A 20,532-nucleotide genomic window follows, 5' to 3' on the forward strand; every position below is an offset into this window, starting at 1 on the left:
ATTACACGGGTTCAAATTTCAGTGTCCATAAATAGTTCTGCTGGCACACAGCCGCGCTCGTTCCTTATGATTGTCAATGTCAGCTCTCCTGCCACAACAGCAGGGCCGAGTGTTTATGAGACCCGATGGCCTGCAAAGCAGAAAATACTTCTCGTGCGGCCCTACACGGAAAGAGTTTGCCGGCGCCTCTGTCGGCCCCATCCCTCCTGCGCCCCTGGGCTGCCGCTGCTTCCGTGAGCCCCGGGAAGGGGAAGTGGAAGGAAACCAGCGAGCCGGGAGACACCCAGAGCGGCCGTGCGCGACCCCACAAGCGGGGAGATGGCAGGGCAGGAAGAGTCGGGAGGCCCCTCGCGCGCAACGCCCGGAGAAGCCCCGTGGGGCTTGGCAAAAAAACCCATCTAAGGGCGCTGCTCGGGACGGAAAGGCGTCAGGCGCACCCGGCCAGCCTACTCCGGGGCGGCCTCCGCCAGGTGGGCTCCTGCAGGACGGCGCTTCGCGCCTACGTAAACCCGGCCTCGCTGCGCAAGCGCAAATCGGCGCCCGTCCGACGCGCGAGAGGGGCGGGGCAGGCTGGGAAGGAGGGCGGAGCCATTCTTAGGACTGTACCAGCAGCTCCTCGCTTCCAGCCAAAAAGACAAATGGAGGGGAGAGGCCGGAGTACCTGGAGCTGTCCTCCCAGAGCCTCTTTAAAACTCACCCGTTTAAAGTGTAAAATTTAGTGTTTTTAGTATATTCACAAAGTTGTGCATCAACGGCCACCACCTAATTTAGAACATTTTTGTCACCTCACAAGGAAATCCCTACTCATTAGCAGTTACTGTCCACTCACCCCTAAACCCTAGGCCCCGGCAACCACTAATCGTAGACATTTCATATAAGTGGAAGTATAGAACATGTTCCTTTTTTTTTTTTTTTTTTTTTTTTTTTTTTTTTTTGAGACGGAGTCTCGCTCTGTTGCCCAGGCTGGAGTGCAGTGGGGCAATCTCGGCTCACTACAACCTCCGCCTCCTGGGTTCAAGCGATTCTCCTGCCTCAGCCTCCCAAGTAACTGGGACTACAGGCACATGCCACCATGCCCGGCTAATTTTTGGGGGTTTCACCGTGTTAGCCGGGATGATGGTCTCGAACTCCTGACCTTGTGATCCGCCCGCCTCGGCCTCCCAAAGTGCTGGGATTACAGGCGTGAGCCACTGCACCTGGCCATATGTTCCCTTTTTGTAACCTGACACCTTAACTTTAAAATGCATTTAAAATTTTTTTTCAATCTCCTGGGTTCAAGTGATCCTCCCACCTCAGCCTCCCCAGTAGCTGGGACCAAAGATGGGCACCACCACACCCGGCTAATTTTTGTATTTTTTGTAGAGATGGGGTTTCGCCGTGTTGCCCAGGCTGGTCTCAAACTCCTGGACTTGAGTGATCCTCCAACTTCTCAGCCTTCCAAAGTGCTGGGATTAAGGTGTGAGCAACCACACTTGCCCTTAAACTTTTTCCTTTTTTTTTTTTTTTTTTGAGACGGAGTCTCACTCTTGTCACCCAGAATGGAGTGTGATGGCGTGGTCTTGGCTCATTGCAAGCTCCGCCCCCTGGGTTCAAACAATTCTCCTGCCTCAGCCTCCCAAGTAGCCGGGATTACAGGCACCCACCACCACACCTGGCTAATTTTTGTATTATTAGTAAAGACGGGGTTTAACCATTTTGGCCTGGCTGGTCTCAAACTCCTGACCTCAGTTGATCCACCTGCCTTGGTCTCTCAAACTGTTGGGATTACAGGCGTGAGCCACCACGCCCGGCCTTTTTTTAAAAAAAATTAATTTATTAATACTATTATTATTATTATTTGAGACAGAGGTTCACTCTTGTTGCCCAGACTGGAGTGCAATGGCGTGATCTCAGCTCACCGCAACCTCTGCCTCCCAGGTTCAAGTGATTCTCCTGCCTCAGCCTCCTGTAAACTTTTATTTTTTTTTTTAAATTTTGGGTTTTAAGGTATAATCTTGAGGAAAACTGCAGAAGCCTTCTGTCTTAGCCTTAAAATAGACTCCGCATCCCTCCCTTTCCTACAGTATGTATTCTCTTCACATTTATCTAACTATATGCTAGTGTCTAATTATGTGCCTTCTTAGAGTTCCAGGGGCTAATCTTGAGATAGATGAACCAAGTCCGGAGACCCAGCTGCAAAATTCCAGAGATTACTTCAAGGTGGCTAGTTAACAATCCAGCCATTCTTGAGATGACACCAGCCTGAAATCCAGGTGGACTGGGACCCAAGCTAGCCACCAGAACAAGACACAGCTCAATTCTTGCATGCCTTCCTTATCCATTTTTTTTCTTTTTTCTTTCTTTTTCTTTTTTTAATCCCTGCCTTCCCCGCAAAAATCAAGGTGGTTGCTTTGAATGGGAATCCGGCCACTTTCCCTTTACTAGTTTTGGTTAATAAAATCATTTTCTTTAAAAAAAAAAAATTTTTTTTAAGGCTAGTCAAATGAAGCAGTGGGAGTGGAGAAGGAACAAAGAAATCTGTAACTAGTTGTGATCAATGAGTTATAAACACCACTGCACTCAGACCAGCCTAAAATCACTTTCTACCAGACCTTGCTCTTGTTTATTGGACTCTGAAAGCAGCAAGCATCCAGAGCCACATTCAGTTGCATTTTGTGTCTGTCTTCTTTCACTTAGCAGAATGTTTTCTTTTCCCTCCCTCCCTCCCTCCCTCTCTCTCTCTCTCTCTCTCTCTCTCTCTCTCTTTCTTTCTTTCTTTCTTTTTCTTTCTTTCTTGACAGGGTCTCACTCTGTCACCCATGCTGGAGTGCAGTGGCACGGTATCAGCTCACTGCAACCTGTGCCTCTCAGGTTCAAGCAATCTTCCACCTCAGCCTTCCTAGTAGCTGGGACTACAGGTGTGTCCCACCACACCCAGATAATTTTATTTTTAATTTTTTGTAGAGATGGAGGTTCGCCATATTGTTCAGGCTGATCAGAAACTCCTGAGCTCAAGTGATCCACCAGCCTTAGCCTCCCAAAGTGGTGGGATTACAGCTGCGAGCCACTGCACCTGGCTTCATTCCTTTTTTATGGCCATATAATATTCCAGTATATGGATCTATCACATTTTGTTAATCCATTCATCTGCTGATGGACACTGGGGCTATTTACGCCTTCTGGTTATTTGAATAATACTGCTATCAACATTCATGTACAAATTTTTGTGTGGACATATATTTTCAATATTCTTAGGTAGATATCTAGGAATGGAATTGCTAGGTCAAATGGTAACTCTATGTTTAACTTTTTGAAGGAACTACCAAACTGTTTTCCACAGTAGCTGCACTATTCTACATTCCCACCAGCAGTCTATAAGGGGTTCCAGTTTTTCCACATCCCCACCACTTATTATTATCTGTCTTTTTTTACTGTATCCATCCTACTGGGTGTGATGTGGTATCTCATTGTGGCTTTGATTTGCATTTTCCCATGGCCAGTGAGGCTGAGTTTCTTTTCATGTGTTTACTGGCCATTTGCAGATCTTCTTTGGAGAGATGGTTATTCATATTTTTTGCTCACTTTGTAACTGGGTTATTTACCTTTTAATTATTGAGTTGTACAAGTTTTTCTTTTAATCTGGACATGAATTTCCTATCAGATATATAGTTTGCAAATATTTGATTCTGTTTGTCTTTTCACTTTCTTGTCAAAAGCATCCTTTGAAGCACAAAGGTTTTAATTTTTTTTTTCTTTTTCTGAGACAGGGTTTCACTCTGTCACCCAGGCTGGAGTGCAGTAGCACGATCTTGGCTCACTGCAACCGCCATCTCCAGGGTTCAAGCGATCCTCCTGTCTCAGCCTGCCAAGTAGCTGGAATTACAGGTGTGTACCACCATGCTCAGCTAAATTGTTTTTTTTTTTTTTTGAAACAGAGCCTTGCTCTGTCACCCAGGCTGGAGTGCAGTGGAGCAATCTCGGCTCACTGCAACCTCCACCTCCTGGGCTCTACCAGTTCTCCTGCCTCAGCCTCCCGAGTAGCTGGGACTATGGGCGCATGCTGCCATGCCCTGCTAATTTTTTTTTTTTTTTTTTTTTTGAGACGGAGTCTCGCTCTGTCTCCCAGGCTGGAGTGCAGTGGCCGGATCTCAGCTCACTGCAAGCTCCGCCTCCCTGGTTTACGCCATTCTCCTGCCTCAGCCTCCCAAGTAGCCAGGACTACAGGCACCCACCACCACGCCCGGCTAGTTTTTTGTATTTTTTAGTAGAGACGGGGTTTCACCGTGTTAGCCAGGATGGTCTCAATCTCCTGACCTCGTGATCCACCTGTCTCAGCCTCCCAAAGTGCTGGGATTACAGGCTTGAGCCACCACGCCCAGCCTTTTTTTTTTTTTTAGTAGAGATGGGGGGTTTCACCTTGTTGCCCAGGCTGGTCTCGAACTCCTGAGCTCAGGCAATCCACACGCCTCGGCCTTCTAAAGTGTTAGGATTACAAGTGTGAGCCACTGTGCCTGGCCGATTTTGTATTTTTAGTAGAGGCAAGGCTTCACCATGTTGGCCAGGCTGGTCTCAAACTCTGGAACTCAGATGATCTGCCCACCTCGGCTGCCCAAAGTGCTGGGATTATAGGCATGAGCTGTCACGCCTGGCCCAGGCTTTAAATTTTGATGAAGAACAGTTTATCTTTGTATTTATTTATTTATTTATTTTTGTATGGTGAGAATTTTGTAATACTTAGTTTTTCCCCAAGGAAGAATAAAGATATCTTATTAAATATTTAATTGTTACTGTACTTGTTAAAGGTAATATGGGTGTTATTACTTGAAACTATTTAATGACGTGTTGTATAACAGTGCACATATTAGGGGTCAGTATTTCCAGAGAAGAAGAAAAAGTATTTAAGTATAAATAAAACTAATTGAATAGAAATCCTGGAACCCTTGGAGGAATGGTTGATCTAAGGTCTGAGGGAGAAAATACTCTGAATGAGCCTGGGGCAGATGGTTCCAGAAAGCAAAGATAACACAGAACGGGGGAATAGCAAACGGACACTGAACTCCCACTGGCCTAAGATAGAGACAAACTGAACCTCAGAGAGATTACACCAGAAACACTGAATTTAAAAAAAAATGTGTCAGTGCAGACTCCCACTAAAGGCACTTCCACTAAAGGGAAGATGGATAAAGGGAGAGAGAAAAAGAAACACAGTGGACAGAGTACCAAGTCCTTCCCCTGAAAATTGGCAAACAAAGGAAAAAACTAAGCATTCTCCCTTCTTTCCCGTGTGAACTGAATTTCAGTGTTACCAAATTGTCCTAGTTGATGAGGGAACGTTCTTTACAGAAGAATTTCAGTCCGGGCGTGGTGGCTCAAGCCTGTAATCCCAGCACTTTGGGAGGCTAAGACGGGCGGATCACGAGGTCAGAAAATCAAGACCATCCTGGCTAACATGGTGAAACCCCGTCTCTACTAAAAAATACAAAAAACTAGCCGGGCGAGGTGGCGGGCGCCTGTAGTCCCAGCTACTCGGGAGGCTGAGGCAGGAGAATGGCGTAAACCCGGGAGGCGGAGCTTGCAGTGAGCCGAGATCCGGCCACTGCACTCCAGCCTGGGCGACAGAGCAAGACTCTATCTCAAAAAAAAAAAAAAAAAAAAAAAAAAAGAAGAATTTCAGTTAATAAATGAGAAAGGAATGACAGAACTGGAAAATCAGCATTTTGAAACCCCTAATGAAATAACTGTCAGGCAATTTATTACCAATAGATATGACTATTGGATAAAAGGTTGATGAGGCTGGGTATGGTGGCACATGCCTGTAGTCCCAGCCACTTGGGAGGCTGCAGAAGGAGAATATTTGAACACAGGGGTTTGAAGCTGCAGAGAACTATGATTGTGCCTGTGAATAGCCACCGCACTCCAGCCTGGGCAACACAGGGAGACCTCGTCTCTTAAAAACAAAAAGAAAGAAAGAAAAGGTTGATGAGGGGCCAGGCATGGTGGCTCACACCTGTAATGCCAGCACTTTGGAAGGCCAAGGCAGGTGGATCACCTGAGGTCAGGGGTTTGAGACCAGCCTGGCCAACATGGTGAAACCCTGTCTCTACTAAAAATCCAAAATTAGCTGGGCATGGTGGTGGGTGCCTGTAATCCCAGCTACCTAGGTGGCTGAGGCAGGAGAATCACTTGAACCCAGGAGGTGGGAGTTGCAGTGAGTTGAGATGGCACCATTGCACTCCAGCCTCGGCAAGAAGAGTGAAACGCCATCTCAAAAAAAAAAAAAAAAAAAAAAAAAAAAAATTAAAAAAAGAAAAGGTTGACAAGGAATCTTGGAGGGATCAGGTTATCAGCACCTGTAGCCCCTAATCAATTTTAGAATCACTAACAGTAAGACAACCAGATATTGTGCATCTCCTGAATGCAGTGTGCAGCATAAAATACCACCAATAGGCCGGGCGTGGTGGCTCATGGCTGTAATCCCAGCACTTTGGGAGGCCAGGGTGGGTGGATCACAAGGTCAGGAGATCGACACCATCCTGGCTAACATGGTGAAACCCCATCTCTACTAAAAATACAAAAAAAAAAAAAAAAAAAAAATTTTGCCGGGCGTGGTGGCGGGCGCCTATAGTCCCAGCTACTCAGGAGGCTGAGGCAGGAGAATGGTGTAAACCCAGGAGGCAGAGCTTGCAGTGAGCTGAGATTGCACCACTGCACTCCAGCCTGGGCAACTGAGCAAGACTCCGTCTCAAAAAAAAAAAAAAAAAAAAATACCACCAATAAAGTCTTCTTGCCTAAAAGTGGAATCTGAATAAACCAAGCCTCTGAGCCAACATCCATTTATAGAGGAGCATATTCAATACCACACACACAGAAAAAAATCAGATAGATCCCAGAACATGCAAAATTTTACTGGAAAATTTATGCAGTCTCTTCAACAATTCAATGACATATAAGGGTGAGGGTTGGGAGTGTTTGCCTTTGATAAAATCATTAAGACACACAATAATCAAATGCAGTGTATAAACCTTGTTCTTGATTCAAAACAGAAAAACAGTAGAAAGGCATTTTTTAGACAATCAGGGATATTTGGTTAAGGACTAAGTATTTGATGATATTAAGGAATTATTAAGGAATTTTGTTATATATGATAATGGCATTGTGGTTATGAAGAAAACATTTGTAATTTCTTTTTTTCTTTATTGAGACAGGGTCCTTACTCTGTCACCCAGGCTGGCGTGCAGGGCGCTTTCTTGGCTCACTGCAACCTCTGCCTCCCGGGCTCAAATGAACCTCCTGTCTCAGCCTCCTGAGTGGCTGGGACTACAGGTGCCCGGCTAATTTTTTGTAAAGATGGATTTGCCCTGTTGCCCAGGCTGACCTCAAGTGATCAAGCGCTGGGATTACAGGCGCGGCCACCGCGCCCGGCACCTCCTCCCCTTAACAAACATTACCTGAGAGCCCTTCGTGTGCCAGACTCTGCTCAGGGTACACAGCTGGGAGCACCACAAAGCCCCGCCCTCCTGGAGCTTGCTCCGGGGGAGACACGCATGAAAGCCAGTGTGAAATGCAGCGCCCCGGATTGAACGTCAGAGACGGAGCCCACAGGAGTCGTGCGTTTCCTGCGGGGGCTGTAACGGATTACCATAGACATAAGGGCTTCAAACATGAATATCTGTTCTGATAGCTTTGCAGTCAGACGCCTGACAGGGCTCTCTGGCCTAAAATCGGCGTTGGCAGGGCTATGTTCCCTTCTGGAGGCTCTAGGAGAGCATGGGCTTCCTCACCTTTTCCGGTTTTTTTTTTTTTTTTTTTTTTTTTTTTTTTTGAGACGGAGTCTCGCGCTGTCGCCCAGGCTGGAGTGCAGTGGCCGGATCTCAGCTCACTGCAAGCTCCGCCTCCCGGGTTTACACCATTCTCCTGCCTCAGCCTCCCGAGTAGCTGGGACTACAGGCGCCCGCCATCTCGCCCGGCTAGTTTTTTGTATTTTTTTAATAGAGACGGGGTTTCACCGGGTTAGCCAGGATGATCTCGATTTCCTGACCTCGTGATCCGCCCGTCTTAGCCTCCCAAAGTGCTGGGATTACAGGCTTGAGCCACCGCGCCCGGCCACCTTTTCCGGTTTCTAGAGGCCACCCGGCATCCTTGGCTTGTGGCCCCTTCCTCCTGCACATCACGTCTCTGACTCTCCTCTGCGGCCACATCTCCCTCTTCTCTCCTCTGCCTTCCTCTTCCGCTTTTAAGGACCCTCATGATGACATTGGGCCCACCTGGATGATCCCGGAGCACCTCTTTAAGATCAGCTGTAGCAACCTTAATTCCCCCCTGCCATGTAACTTAGCACATTCATAGGTTCCGGCGATGAGGACTTGGATCTTTCTAGGGTCCTATTCTGCCGACCACAGATGGGAAAGCCGATGGAGATGAACAGAGAAGGGAAGAGGCAGAAAAAAGGCTCGGAGAGAGGCAGAGGACCAGGCTGAGAGGAGAGAGGAGGTGGCTGGGAAAGGAGACAGTGTCCTGGGCGTGCTTGGGGACTTTTCGGGGGATTCTATCTGCCGGCTGAGACTTTCCAGGGACGTTATTCCAGGAAAGCCTGGGCAGCTGTGAAACCTCAGATGACGCCAGAGGACTGTTCGGGGTTGAGCCAATAGGCAATTGTTGGAGAGGGAGGGAAGGAGGGCAGCTCTCAGCAAGTCCATCTTGGCGGCGTTTCCTGAGTTCCAAGGCTATTCCGGGCTCCATCCCTGGGATGGAGTTTCCTAGCCTACGTCAGGACAGCGTTTGCCAGTGTCCCAGGGAGTGTGGGTCTATCCTCTTGGTGGCAGGAGGGAGGCTTTAATCAAATTCTCAAAGGGTCCTGGGACTGATAAAAGTTAACTCCTATCCTGAGTGTTATAAAAAGAAGTGCTTGGAATGTAAAATGCTGCAGTCACTGTGGAAGACAGTTTGGCAGTTCCTCAAAATACAGTTACCATGTGATCCAGCAACTCCATTCCTAGGCGCATGCCCAGGAGAACAGAAGACATCCGTCCACACAAAAACTTATCCACAGATGTTTGTAGCAGCATTGCTCATAATAGCCAAAAAGTGGAAACAACCCAAATGTCAGTCTCCTGATGGGCTGATAAACAAAATGTAGTCTGTCCATGCAATGGAATCTTATTCAGAGATTAAAAAGAATGAAGTTCTGAGACAGGCTACAACATGGATGAAACTTAAAGACATTACACTGAGTGAAATAAGCCAGACACGAAAGGACAAATATCGTATGTTTCCACTGTCTATGAGGTACCCAGAGTAGTCACATTCATAGAAACAGAAAGTAGAATGGTGATTGGCAGGGGCTGAGAGAGGGCAGATGGGGAGCGAATGTTAGTGAGTACTAAGTTTCTTTTTGGGGTGACGAAATGTTTTAAAATAGATTGTGGTAATGGCTGTGCAACTCTGAAAATATACGGAAAGCCACTGAATTCCTTAAATGGGTGATGGGTGAAATTTCTGCTATGTAAATTATATCTCAGTAAAGCTGTTCCTAGAAAAAAGAGGAAGTGGGCCAGGCACGGTGGCTCACACCTATAATCCCAGCACTTTGGGAGGCTGAAGTGGGAAGACAGCTTGAGTCTGGTAGTTCAAGACCAGCCTGGGCAACATAGTGAGACCCTATCTCTACCTACCTACCCAAAATTTTTAAAATAGCCCAGCATGGTAACACACACCTGCAGTCCCAGCTACTCGGGAGGCTGAGGTGGGAGAATCACTTGAGCCCAGGAGGTGGAGGTTGCAGTGAGCTGTGATCTTGCCACTGCACTCCAGCTTGGGCAACAGAGTGAGACCCTGTCTCAAAAAATAGATTTATCTCTTCTAAAAAAACAGGAAGTGTTTGGCCCTTAGCACCACATTTTGCTTTGTCCTTGCAACTGTGAAAGGCAGGTCTTGCTTCTCCCCTCTTACAGGTGAGCAGATGGCAGAGAGGCGAAGGGTCACTAGGCTAAGACAGGATGGCTGTTTAGTGACATCCTTGGACCAGGTCTCTTGTATGGGTCATTCTTTGTCCTGTGAGCCATGCTGGAGTGCAGATTTGGAGGTGACAGGCAAGTGGCGCAGTCAGTGAAGCATCTTCTCAGTAGCTGTTAGAGAGTGGGCAGTTCTGACAGCAGCAGGGGAAGCTGGCCGGGAAGATGGGATGTCTGAGTCAGCTCGGGCTGCCACAACACCAGACACTAGATGGCTTAAACAATAGGACTTTATTTCTCACAGTTCTGGAGCCTGGAAAGTCCAAGCTGAAGGTGCCGGCCAATCCCATTCCCGGCGAGGGCCCCTCCCTGGCTTGCAGAGGCCTGCGTTCCCGTGGAGTCACCACATGCCTTTCCTTGGTATGTGCACATGGAGAGATCTCTCCTTCTCTTATAAGGTCACAGAACAGGCTGGGCGCGGTGGCTCACGCCTGTAATCCCAGCACTTTGGGAGGTTGAGGTGGGCGGATCACCTGAGGTCAGGAATTTAAGACCAGTCTGGCCAACATGGAGAAACTCCGTCTCTACTAAAAATACAAAACATTAGCCGGGCGTGGTGGCAGCCACCTGTAATCCCAGCTACTCAGGGGCATCACTTGACAGGAGAATCACTTGAACCCAGAGGCGGAGGTTGCAGTGAGCCGAGATCGCGCCACTGTACTCCAGCCCAGGCGACAGCGTGAGACTCTGTCTCAAAAAAGAAAGAAAGAAAAGAAAAAGAAAAAAAAGAAAGGTGAATTTGCCTACGCAAGGACACGCAGCTCCTAGGTGATTTGTTCCACATCTGACCCCAGGGCCTATGCGCCTTTCCCTACCCAGGCCACCGCCATGACTCAGGAGGCCCCTCTGGGGAAGCAGCAGGAACCCTCATAGGAGGCTCCGGGACAGAGAGATGCAGGGCTGGGATGAGGAGGCCCCAGGGGGAGGCTGCTCGCTCTCCTGTCCCACAGAGGTCTCTGCTAGGGGTAGCCCCGCCCTGGGACACAGACACCAAGGACTGCTGTCTGCGGGGAGGAGGCTGAGTTGGGAGGGACAATGGCCTGAGTTGATTCTGCAGCCTATGAGCAAGGTGGGACAAGCCAGAGAGACAGTGAGCAAGTGGGGGCGAAGACTGAGGGTGAGAGCTTGTGCTGAAGAGGCAAGGGGCAGCCTCAAGTAGGCAGGGCAAGGCCAGATGGCGAGGCTGATGGGGGCGGGCAAGGGGACCGGGATTCAGGGGGAGACTGAGTTGGGGGCCAAACAGGCTGGAGCTCCTCGGGTTGGAAGCTGGGTGATGGGGCCTCATTCTCTGCCACACGAAACTCCCCCAGCCCAGCCTTTCTCCTTGTCACCTCTCACAGATATTCCCATACATCCCTGGTACCCCTGTCATCTTTCCTAAGCTATGCTCTTTTTCAGGAGGGCGGCGTTTAGGGGAGGGCATCCTGCGGAAACAGCAAGTCTTCAAGTCAGCTCTTGCCTGAGTCCCAGGCTCCTTTGGTGGAAGGGTGGTCCCTCTTTCTGCATGTTTTAGGTGGTCAGCCTGGCAAGGGGCGGGAGGCCTGGGTTTCTTTCTTCTCTCTAGGATGGGGCTGGTCCTCCACCTCCCGCTGGTTGGCAGCCTCCCTGCCCCTGCCGGCCCCAATCCATTGTCCCAATCAGAATAGCGAGAACAGCTTTGGAAAATGACGCTATGAATGGTGCCGGGGCTGCTGGGGCTGCTGGGGCTGCTGGGGCTGGGACCGAACTGATGGGATGAGGTCCCCCACTGCAGGCCCGGGCTCAGCACCTGGGACAGAGACTCTACTAGGAGGGTGGGAGCTCTGCACACTTCCCCAGGACCCCCAAATCAGACTCCAAGCCACCCCTCTCCAGGACGTGGATTCCCAGGGATGGGCTTGGGGAACCAGATGCCCCAGCTTCTCCTAGAACTTCACTCTCATTCAGTCAAAGTTTGAGAGGGAGTAAGGGGTGGGTGATGGGCTGGGAGAGATTTCTGGAAGCTGAGAAAGGGGCGGGTTTGACCCCCCAACTTTGCCCTGCTCTCATTGGCCCTCCCCCCCTCCCCTTTCCCTGCCCCAATTGTCTCGGTGTCTGGGTCCTGGCCCTGGGAGGAGGGGACAGTGAGGATAGGAGTGAGGAGGGGGCTCAGGCTGAAAGCAGAGAGAGCCAGCTGCAAGAGCACAAAGAGAAGTACTGTAACCTTCAGCCTTGACCCCAGACCTTGGTGCCCCAGAACCTGGGCTCTCCAAAGCAAGACCAGGGCCCCCACACTGTGCGCCAGAGTGTGGGGTGGGGAATGCCCACAGCCCAAGGGCCCCCAGGCTGAAGGCAGGAGACTGGGGCTGCTGGGGAAGTCGCCCAGGCTGAGGGGCCAGGCCTGGCAGGGCCATGGCGCTGCTGCTGCTGCTGCTCCCAGGCTGCGGTAAGAGGCTGGGCCATGAGGGCCATAGGGAAAACCAGGGCAGAGGGACGGGGAAGAAAAAGAGGCAGGCATAGGGGTGGGAGAGTTGGGGGGAAAGGTTGGGGGCGCAGAGGGATGGAGGTGGCCGGAGTGGAGGTGGAGAAACCCTGAGGACAGCAGAGGAGAGGGGTGAGCCCTTAGGAGGGGCAGGCAGGGCTGCAGAAGAGCCATGGGGGGCTCTAGGAGCCCAGGCTTTGGGGCGCAGTGGCCAGAAGGGGACCTGGGGTCCACATGAGGCAAGTGGCTGAGCAGACTGCGGGGCATACAGAGGCAGGGCCCCAGAGGCTTCCGCACAGATGTCCCTGAGCCAACCGAGGCTGGCTCAGCCCCCTGCCCATGTGCCCCTCGGAGGCTCTGTCTGCCCGCCCGTCCACCCCATCTGCCGGGGGTCCTGGCTCAGCCTCACAGGCTGAGTTATTGTATTGATGGGGGTGTGTGGGAAGGGGGCTGTGTATGTGGGTTCACAGCTCTGCTCGTGCATTTCTGGGCCTGTGCCATTAGTGTCTGTGGCCCTGTGCTTATGTATTTGTGACTTTGAGTCTGTAGGGACATCTACGTGTTACCTGTGTTTGGGGCCTCCTTGAGTGTGTGTCTGGGATGGAATCTGTCTGTATCTAGAAGACCTGGTGGCCAGTGAGGTTGTGATTTTTAATCTGAGCGTGTCTGTGTCCGTGAATGAGTGTGTGTGAGTGTAAGTGTGTTCCTTCCCTATTCAGAGGCCAGGGTCCTGGTGGCAGGAGGGGGAAAGGAGAGAGCCAGGAGTCCTGGGAAGCTGACCCTGCAGGCAGACAGGCCGATGGGCCGGCAGGGGAGGGAGGGGGCAATCCCATTGTCCCCTGGGGAGCACAATGCCCACGCCTCAGCCCCTGACCTCACCATTCTGCCCACCCCGCCCCCTCCCCGTTGCCAGGGCCCCGCTGAAAGAGGCCATCAATCACAGCTGGCCTGCCAGGCCCACACCGCACCCGCCAGCCGGCCAGTGGCCCCCCGTGCTCCTCAGATGGCCGGGCCCTGCCCTCTCTTCCCTATTTCTCCTTTGCTGCCCCAAAGTCTCCCTAAAGTCAAGTCCTGTCCCTTGCCCCTTGCCAAAGCTGGGAGGGAGTCAAAGCCGTGGGGGAGGTGGTGGTCAGAGGGTGGCCCACAGGGGACCGCCGTGTCCAGGCTGTGCTGGCTGTCCCTACAGGCCGTGCTGCAGGCTCCGAGCTGGCCTTTGTGCAGGAGCCGGGGGACACAGTGGCTGTGTGGGAGCACCCACTGGTGCTGCCCTGCCAAGTGGAGGGTGAGCCGCCCGTGTCCATTTCTTGGCAGCGGGATGGGCTGGCCTTAGCCAATGACAGCGGTGCCACCCTGATGCCAGATGGCTCCCTGCACCTGGCTGCCCTGCCTTCCCGCTGGAGCCTCCTTTCCAGTGCCCACGAGTACCACTGCGTGACCCAGAACCGCTACGGGCGGCTGGTGAGCCAACGGGCCCGGGTACAGCTGGCAAGTAAGTGACAGGGCTGCTCCTGGGATTGGGGGATGAAAGTGCGTGGGGCACCCACAGAAGGCACCCATGGGGTCCAGAGTCGCTGAGAGTGGGCCTGAGCAGGGCCAGCCCAGCCATTAGACACAGTGTACACACTGGTAGAGCCTCTGATTCTTTTAGGGGCCCACAAAAATGTTTTAACTTCCTCAGAACCAGAAGAAAAAAATGAATATAATAATAAATATGCAAAAATGAGTCCAGAATGGATTATATTTGTCTATATTCCAATGCCATTGTAAACTATGATTTAAAATTTTTGTAATGGAGGAAGGCAAAGTGCTTATAGCCCACAGAAGTCCTAGACATGAGGCTGCAGGGCTCCATACTGAAGAGGAAGTGGCAGATGTGGGCATAGAGGTGGGGCCCAGCCCTGGGACTTGGTTGTGGGGGGATAGCCCAGGGCCAGCTCTTCAGGTGCCCAACCGCCTCCCCCCATCCTCTAGGTCTGTCCCACTTCCACCAACATCCAGAATCGGTTGAGGTGGAGCGGGGTGGAGTTGCTCGTTTCCAGTGCCTGATCCAGGGGGTGCCTGAACCATCCATTTCCTGGGAGCACAATGGCACAGCCCTGAATACTGCCAACCACCGGTGAGCACCTGCCAGCAGTGCAATGGGACGGCGGGCTGTGAGCCAGGGCACAGGCCATGGAGCCCTGACCTGTGCATCCTCAGGATCACACTGCTGCCTAGTGGCATCCTCCACATCACCAGTGTGAGCCAGGCGGACGTGGGAACCTACCGCTGCGTGGCACGGAATATGGCCAGTACCCGCCACAGCCAGGATGCCCAGCTGACGCTGAGCGGTAAGCCATGCCCAGTGTGGGCACTGGGCAGAGAGGAGGGTATGGTTGCTGTGGTTATACATGGGACAGGCAGGCATTTTGAGCATCTATGACATGTTAAGCACTGTGCCAGGTGTGGGAGGGCAGCAGGCTTGAGCCATCCCTGGCTTCCTGGAGCTCACGACCTGAGAGAGAAGGTGGTTCTGTGGGAACCTAGGGTTAGGCTGTGGGCAAGGATTGTCAGGGGCTTCTGGAGTAAGCTACCCCAAGCTGGATGTTGAAGGGTGAGTGGAGAGAGGCAAGCCAAGGTCAGGAGGGCAGGGCGGGGCATTTCCTCGAACAAATGCACAAGGGAGAACAACAAAGCTCACACAGGCAGTTCTGTGTTGCTGGACCACAGAATGGGCAGAATTCAGGGTAGCAAAGTTAATGTTGGTGGGTAGGCAAGGCATATCAGGAAAATAGTTTGGACTTGATCCAGAGGGCAATGGGAGCTCTGGAGGGTCTAGCGTTGGGGCTGAGTCAGCCTGTGTCTTGAACACATGGCCCTCATACACATGGCGTGTAGATGTGCATGTGTTTGTGTATGTGTCTGTGCTTGCATGTACATGTGCATGTGTGCATGGACATTTGCATGTCTCCTTGGGGTGAGGATGAAAATAGCTTTGTACCTGAGATGAAACACCCAGGGTGACCTCACTTGCAGGCCAAGTGGGGTGGGACAGTTTTGTGCCCAAAGTGAAGGCCACAGCAGAGCCTATGAGGGGCTGGTGCCTAGCAGGAGAGGCAGGTTAGACCCCGCCTAAACTGGAGATGCCACAGGTGTTTGTGAGGGACAGTCATGCCTGAATCGGCCACTAGGGGGCTCCAGGGTATAAATAAGCAAGTGTACCACCGGGCACCACTGCCGCGCCTGGACGAACTTTCAAAACATCTCCGACAAAATTTCACCGAAGGCTGTATCTTTTTTTGTTTGTTTTTTTGTTTTTTTGTTTGTTTGTTTGTTTCTGAGACGGGGTCTCACTCCTTCGCCAGGCTGGAGTTCAGTGGCGCCATCTCGGCTCAGTGCAACCTCTGCCTCCCGGGTTCAAGCGATTCTCCTGCCTCAGCCTCCCGCGTAGCTGGGATTACAGGCACCCGCCGCCGCGCCCGGCTAATTTTTGTACTTTTAGTAGAGACAGGGTTTCACCATGTTGGCCAGGATGGTCTCAATCTTTCGACCTAGTGATCCGCCCGCCTCAGCCTACCAAAGTGCTGGGATTACAGGCATGAGCCACCGTGCCCGGCTGGTATATAATTTTTAAACTGAAGACTGTCAGGGGAAGGGGGAACGGTTGTGTTTCTGATCTGTAACTGACTTAGAAACTAGAAGCAAGGGTGGGGGTCAGCAGCTCTTCTGCAGGAGCAGAGAGGAGCCCGGTGGGGTCCCTCTGGCCTGTGGCTCCCGTTCCTATCCACAGTCTGGGGCAGGAGGGCAGGGCAGGAGGCCATGTCTTTCAAGGCTATCCGGCAAACATAGGATTCTGCTGCCTGTGGAGCAGGGAGACGAATGGCTGGAGAGCGACAGGAGGTTAGCAGGAGGAGCAGGTGTCTGTTGGGGGCAGAGGACCAACTAAAAACTGAAGGCTCAAGGGTTGCCTAAAGGAGCTGGTGTCAGAGTAGTCTTCCTCAGGGGCAGAAGCTGGGGACCAAGGCCCCAAGTCATTCACCCCTAACGCACTCAACTGCACACACCTGGGCAGGCACTTACCCTGGGCATGCACCAGGGTGAGACAGAATTTCCCAGACTTCAAGGACACAGTGGCTAAAGAGGGGAAGCTCGTTGTCAGCTGTTCAGTGCTACCGAGATCCAGGGAGTCTCCCAGTTCTGCCAGTCCCTCTGTCATTGGGCAAGTTACTCAACCTCTCTGATCCTTGATCTTCTCATGTAAATGGGGGAAATAACAGTACTCAGCTCACAGGCTGTGGTAAGGGCAAAATGGGACAATGTGTGGGGCTCACAGCCAATGACTGGCATGGGGAAGGGGTCGGCCCGCGTGACCCAGCCTCCCCTCACTGAACTGTCTGGCCAGGCAGGACACGGCCTCTTTGCATGAGGCCAGGAGATTCCAGGGCAGCCTACAGCCTGTACTGCAGCTTGCAAGAGGCAAATGGAGAAAGGCAGGGCCCAAAGTAGGCCTTCAATCTATAGTTGCTGAAAAAATGAATGAACAAAACGCAATTCTATACCTTGAGGGATAATTAAAGATGTGTAAGACTTTAGACCAGCCCTTGAGAGACTTTCATTTTAGAAACACATTTTATCTGAGACATTCTTAATAAAGGGCATTTATGAAAGGTTAAAGACACGTTAAGGCCTCACATGATACAAGGTAATAAAGAAAATGGGGATGATGGCCTACGGGAAAGCAGAGCTCTGTTTAACACGATGTTGTTCACAACCCTGCTCCCAGTTTGAGGGCAATGCCTGGCACATGGGAGCCCCCAGTGATGATCTGTTGAATAAACTAATGAAACGGGGGAGCATGGTATAAAATGAAGATGTGATTTAGACCCAAAACAAGAGTTACTTTCGGAAAATACTTACATCCCTCCTGAGCAGCTAAGCAGGCTGAGAGGTCTTAGGAGGCTGGTCATGCTGAGAGAAGGCCTCCTACTAACTTTGTGGGTGCCTCTACCTGCCCCTCAGGGTGAGGCGCCCAGGGAAGGTGGGGCCACCCACAGGGTTTGTAGGAGAAGAATGCTCACTGTCCTCTCTCCCCACCCCCAGTCTACCAGACCTTCGGCCTGATAGCTACTGCCATGGGACTTTGGGCAGGTCATTTAAAAAATCTGTAAGTTGGAGATGGAATAGCAGCTGCAAAGCACACCTCTGAGGTCTGGTGACATTTGTGGGCTGGAAGAGTGTGCTTGGAGTAGAAGTTGAGTACTGGAAGGAGGTTCTCCTTTCCTGATCCGATTTGCTTGTTTCCACCACACAGTGGGACTCCCGAGGCTGCTGCAGGAGCCGGAGATCCTGTCCGGGCCTCAGAACCTGACCCTCACAGTGCACCAGACGGCAGTGCTGGAGTGCATCGCCACGGGTCACCCTCGGCCGCTTGTCTCCTGGAGCCACCTGGGTGTGCAGCTGCCCCGCCCCATCTCTCAGAGCCCCGTGCCCTTGTCCTATCCCAACCTGACCCCCCCAACGCCTTCTTGCAGATGGCCGCTCCATCGGCGTGGAGGGCATCCAAGTTCTGGGCACCAGGAATCTCATGATCTCCGACGTGTCAGTCCAGCACTCAGGTGTCTATGTCTGCGCTGCCAATCGGCCGGGCACCCACGTCCGGCGCACAGCACAGGGCGTCCGGCTCGTGCAGGGTGAGCCCCAAGGGCCCGACCGGGTGGGGAGAGTGCTGGGGGACCCCAGCTCCCTGACAGGAGCCTGGATCTGGAGAGGGTCCAGGGCAGGAGGCAAGAGGCCGGGTCTCATGGCGTCTTCCTCTGTGCTATTGCCTGCCCAGCTCCCCCTGAGTTTGTCCAATGGCCACAGTCCTTGTCCAAGCCTCCGGGCAGCAGTGCCATCTTCACCTGCGTGGCCCAGGGCGTCCCTGAGCCCCATCTGGTCTGGCTGAAGAATGGGAAGGTGCTGAGTCCTGGGGATAACATCAGGCTGACCCACAACAATAGGTACTCGTGTCTTACCACTCCCCACTGGCCACTGGCAATGGTATGTCCCCCTACCCACCCTGGGCGTCCACCCCCACCTACATGCAACACTCACTACCTAAATCTCAAAAATCCACACCCATCCACAAACCCCCAGCAAGTTACCTTCTACTTCCAGCAATTCCCCCTTCCCCCAGGAGGCTCTGCCCTGACTTCTCCATTACAGGTAATGCCCCCACACAGCCTCCTCCTCTAGGGCCACTCCACCAAGGCTTGGTGGGAAAGGGCTCCCAGCAGCTGAGTTTGTCTTTCTCTAGTACGCTGATGCTGGCAGGCATTTCAGTCGAGGATGAGGCCATCTATCAATGCATGGCAGAGAACAGCGCAGGCTCCAATCAGGCCAGTGCCTGCCTGGCTGTGAAAGGGGGCCCAGAGTCACACCCTGTCCCCAGGGGCCTGCATGCCATGGCTCTCTCTACTTTTGCCATTCGAGTGTTCTGGGAGCCACCCCCCTCCAGCGGGGACATCACTGGCTATGTGCTGCACCTCCGGCCTGTGGGAGGTGTGTGTGGGTGGGTGGACAGGGCTTTGAGCTCAGAGCAGGGCCAGGAGCCAGGAGTCCCCAGCGCCAGCCCACCTCTGCTCCTGACTGCTGATGTCCTAGGCGAGTCCCTCTCAGTCTCTGGGTCCCAGTCTCCTCCATGACCCCAGACCCTTCCGGATTCTTCCTAGGCCTCTGGGCCTGTGGTTCTCTGGGCTGGCTGCCTCTGTACATGGTCTTTTGGTGCTTCCTTATTGCTTTTCAGCTTGACTCTAGGCCCTTTCCTCATCCTCATCCTTTCTCAGCTTAGCTCCAACTTCTGCAGCCTCTTTCCCTGCTCTCCTTGGAGGCTTGGCTGGTCCAGACAGGCACCAGGAGGGGGCTTCGTCCCCAGTTTGTGAGGGAGCAAGGACATGACTACTGAGAAGATGCTGTTCTGCTCCTCAGAGCCATCTGGCCCGGTGCTCCAAGAGGCTGTGAGCAAAGGCACCTCTGAGCACGTCTTATCCAACCTGGAGCCTGCCACAGCCTACACCATCCATTTGCGGGCCTACTCAGCAGAGGGTGCCAGTCAGGACTCTGCCCCCGTCTTTGCCTCCACCATGGGCAGCAGTGAGTGACAGCCTCTCCAGCCTTGGGAAGTCCCTGGCCTCAGGTGGGCAGGGACTGCCAACCAGTTTGCTTGTTTTCCTCTGTAGCCCCTGCTGCCCTGGGCTTCTCCACCAAAGTGCTCAATGCCACCTCTGTGCAGGCCTCCTGGGAGCTGCCACCACAGCTGGGACCCATCCAAGGCTTCAAACTCTTTCACCGCAAGCTGCCTGCTGCCCATTTTGAGGGGCCCCTGCTCCTGGCCAGCAGTGTCAGATCCTTTCTCTACACAGACCTGGGTGAGGATCTGAACCTTCTTGTGACACTCAAGGCCCGCCCTTCTCAGTGTGATCTTGCCCCAGGTACTGAGCTTCCTGGCCCATAAATGCCCATCCCCTTCACATTCTCCTGCTTCCTGCAGAACCAGCAGCCCTCTATGAGATCAAGCTGCAGGCATTCAATGGCAACGGGGATGGAAATAGCAGTGCCCGCTTTGTCTCATTGTGTGATGTGCCCCTAGCCACTCCAGGTAAGTGGGGTCTGGTAGGAGGGTAGTAGGGCTGGGGTCAGAGCAGGCCCCCATGGCTGCCAGTCTTCAGGGAGGAGGAGGGCTGAGCTTCACCTCCAACCCTGGTCCTCTCTCTGACAGATGGCACAGTGTCCACAGAGTCCAAGGCTGGGTGCTCTTGCAGCCAGGGTGAGAGCAGCCCACTGCCTGGGGTTGTGGTGGGCATCCACGTGGGCCTGGCTGCCCTCATCGTTTGCCTCCTCTGCCTCTTCCTGGGCTGGAGACATAGGTAAGGGCCAGGTAAGGGCTAATGTGGGAAATCTGCCAGGAAGACAGTCTGCGTCACTGTGGCACAGGACCAAAGAGAGCAGGAAAGAGCCCCAATCCACAACCAATCAATTTTGCTAGTGAGGAGACTCAGGCAGAGAGGGGAAGCCAATTCTTTTCAGAGCTGTGTGGTTCCAGGGGCAGGAGAAGGCCTGCCATGAGCGGGAAGAGAGGACTGGAGC

The 20,532-nt window shown here is 52.5% G+C and overlaps 3 protein-coding genes across 3 annotated transcripts in view; 2 read left to right on the forward strand and 1 right to left on the reverse strand.

The window, feature by feature from the left end:
• S100A16 (S100 calcium binding protein A16) overlaps window positions 1–18,487 on the reverse strand; it is a 193,344-nt gene extending 174,857 nt beyond the window's left edge. The window contains exon 1 of the mRNA XM_050755955.1: window positions 18,478–18,487. The gene's annotated coding sequence lies outside the window, so the exon portion shown is untranslated. The remainder of the gene's footprint in view (window positions 1–18,477) is intronic.
• RPS27 (ribosomal protein S27) overlaps window positions 1–20,532 on the forward strand; it is a 234,813-nt gene that overhangs the window by 24,387 nt on the left and 189,894 nt on the right. The window lies entirely within an intron of this gene.
• On the forward strand, window positions 12,135–19,091 carry LOC126952828 (immunoglobulin superfamily DCC subclass member 3-like). Its single transcript, XM_050787926.1, has 8 exons — window positions 12,135–12,393; window positions 13,616–13,918; window positions 14,401–14,545; window positions 14,629–14,759; window positions 17,720–18,006; window positions 18,271–18,407; window positions 18,704–18,948; window positions 19,051–19,091. The coding sequence occupies exons 1-8, from the start codon at window positions 12,360–12,362 to the stop codon at window positions 19,089–19,091; spliced, it is 1,323 nt and encodes a 440-aa protein (XP_050643883.1). The 5' UTR covers window positions 12,135–12,359.

Source organism: Macaca thibetana, chromosome 1, assembly GCF_024542745.1.
Source record: "Macaca thibetana thibetana isolate TM-01 chromosome 1, ASM2454274v1, whole genome shotgun sequence".
NCBI lineage: Eukaryota > Metazoa > Chordata > Mammalia > Primates > Cercopithecidae > Macaca > Macaca thibetana.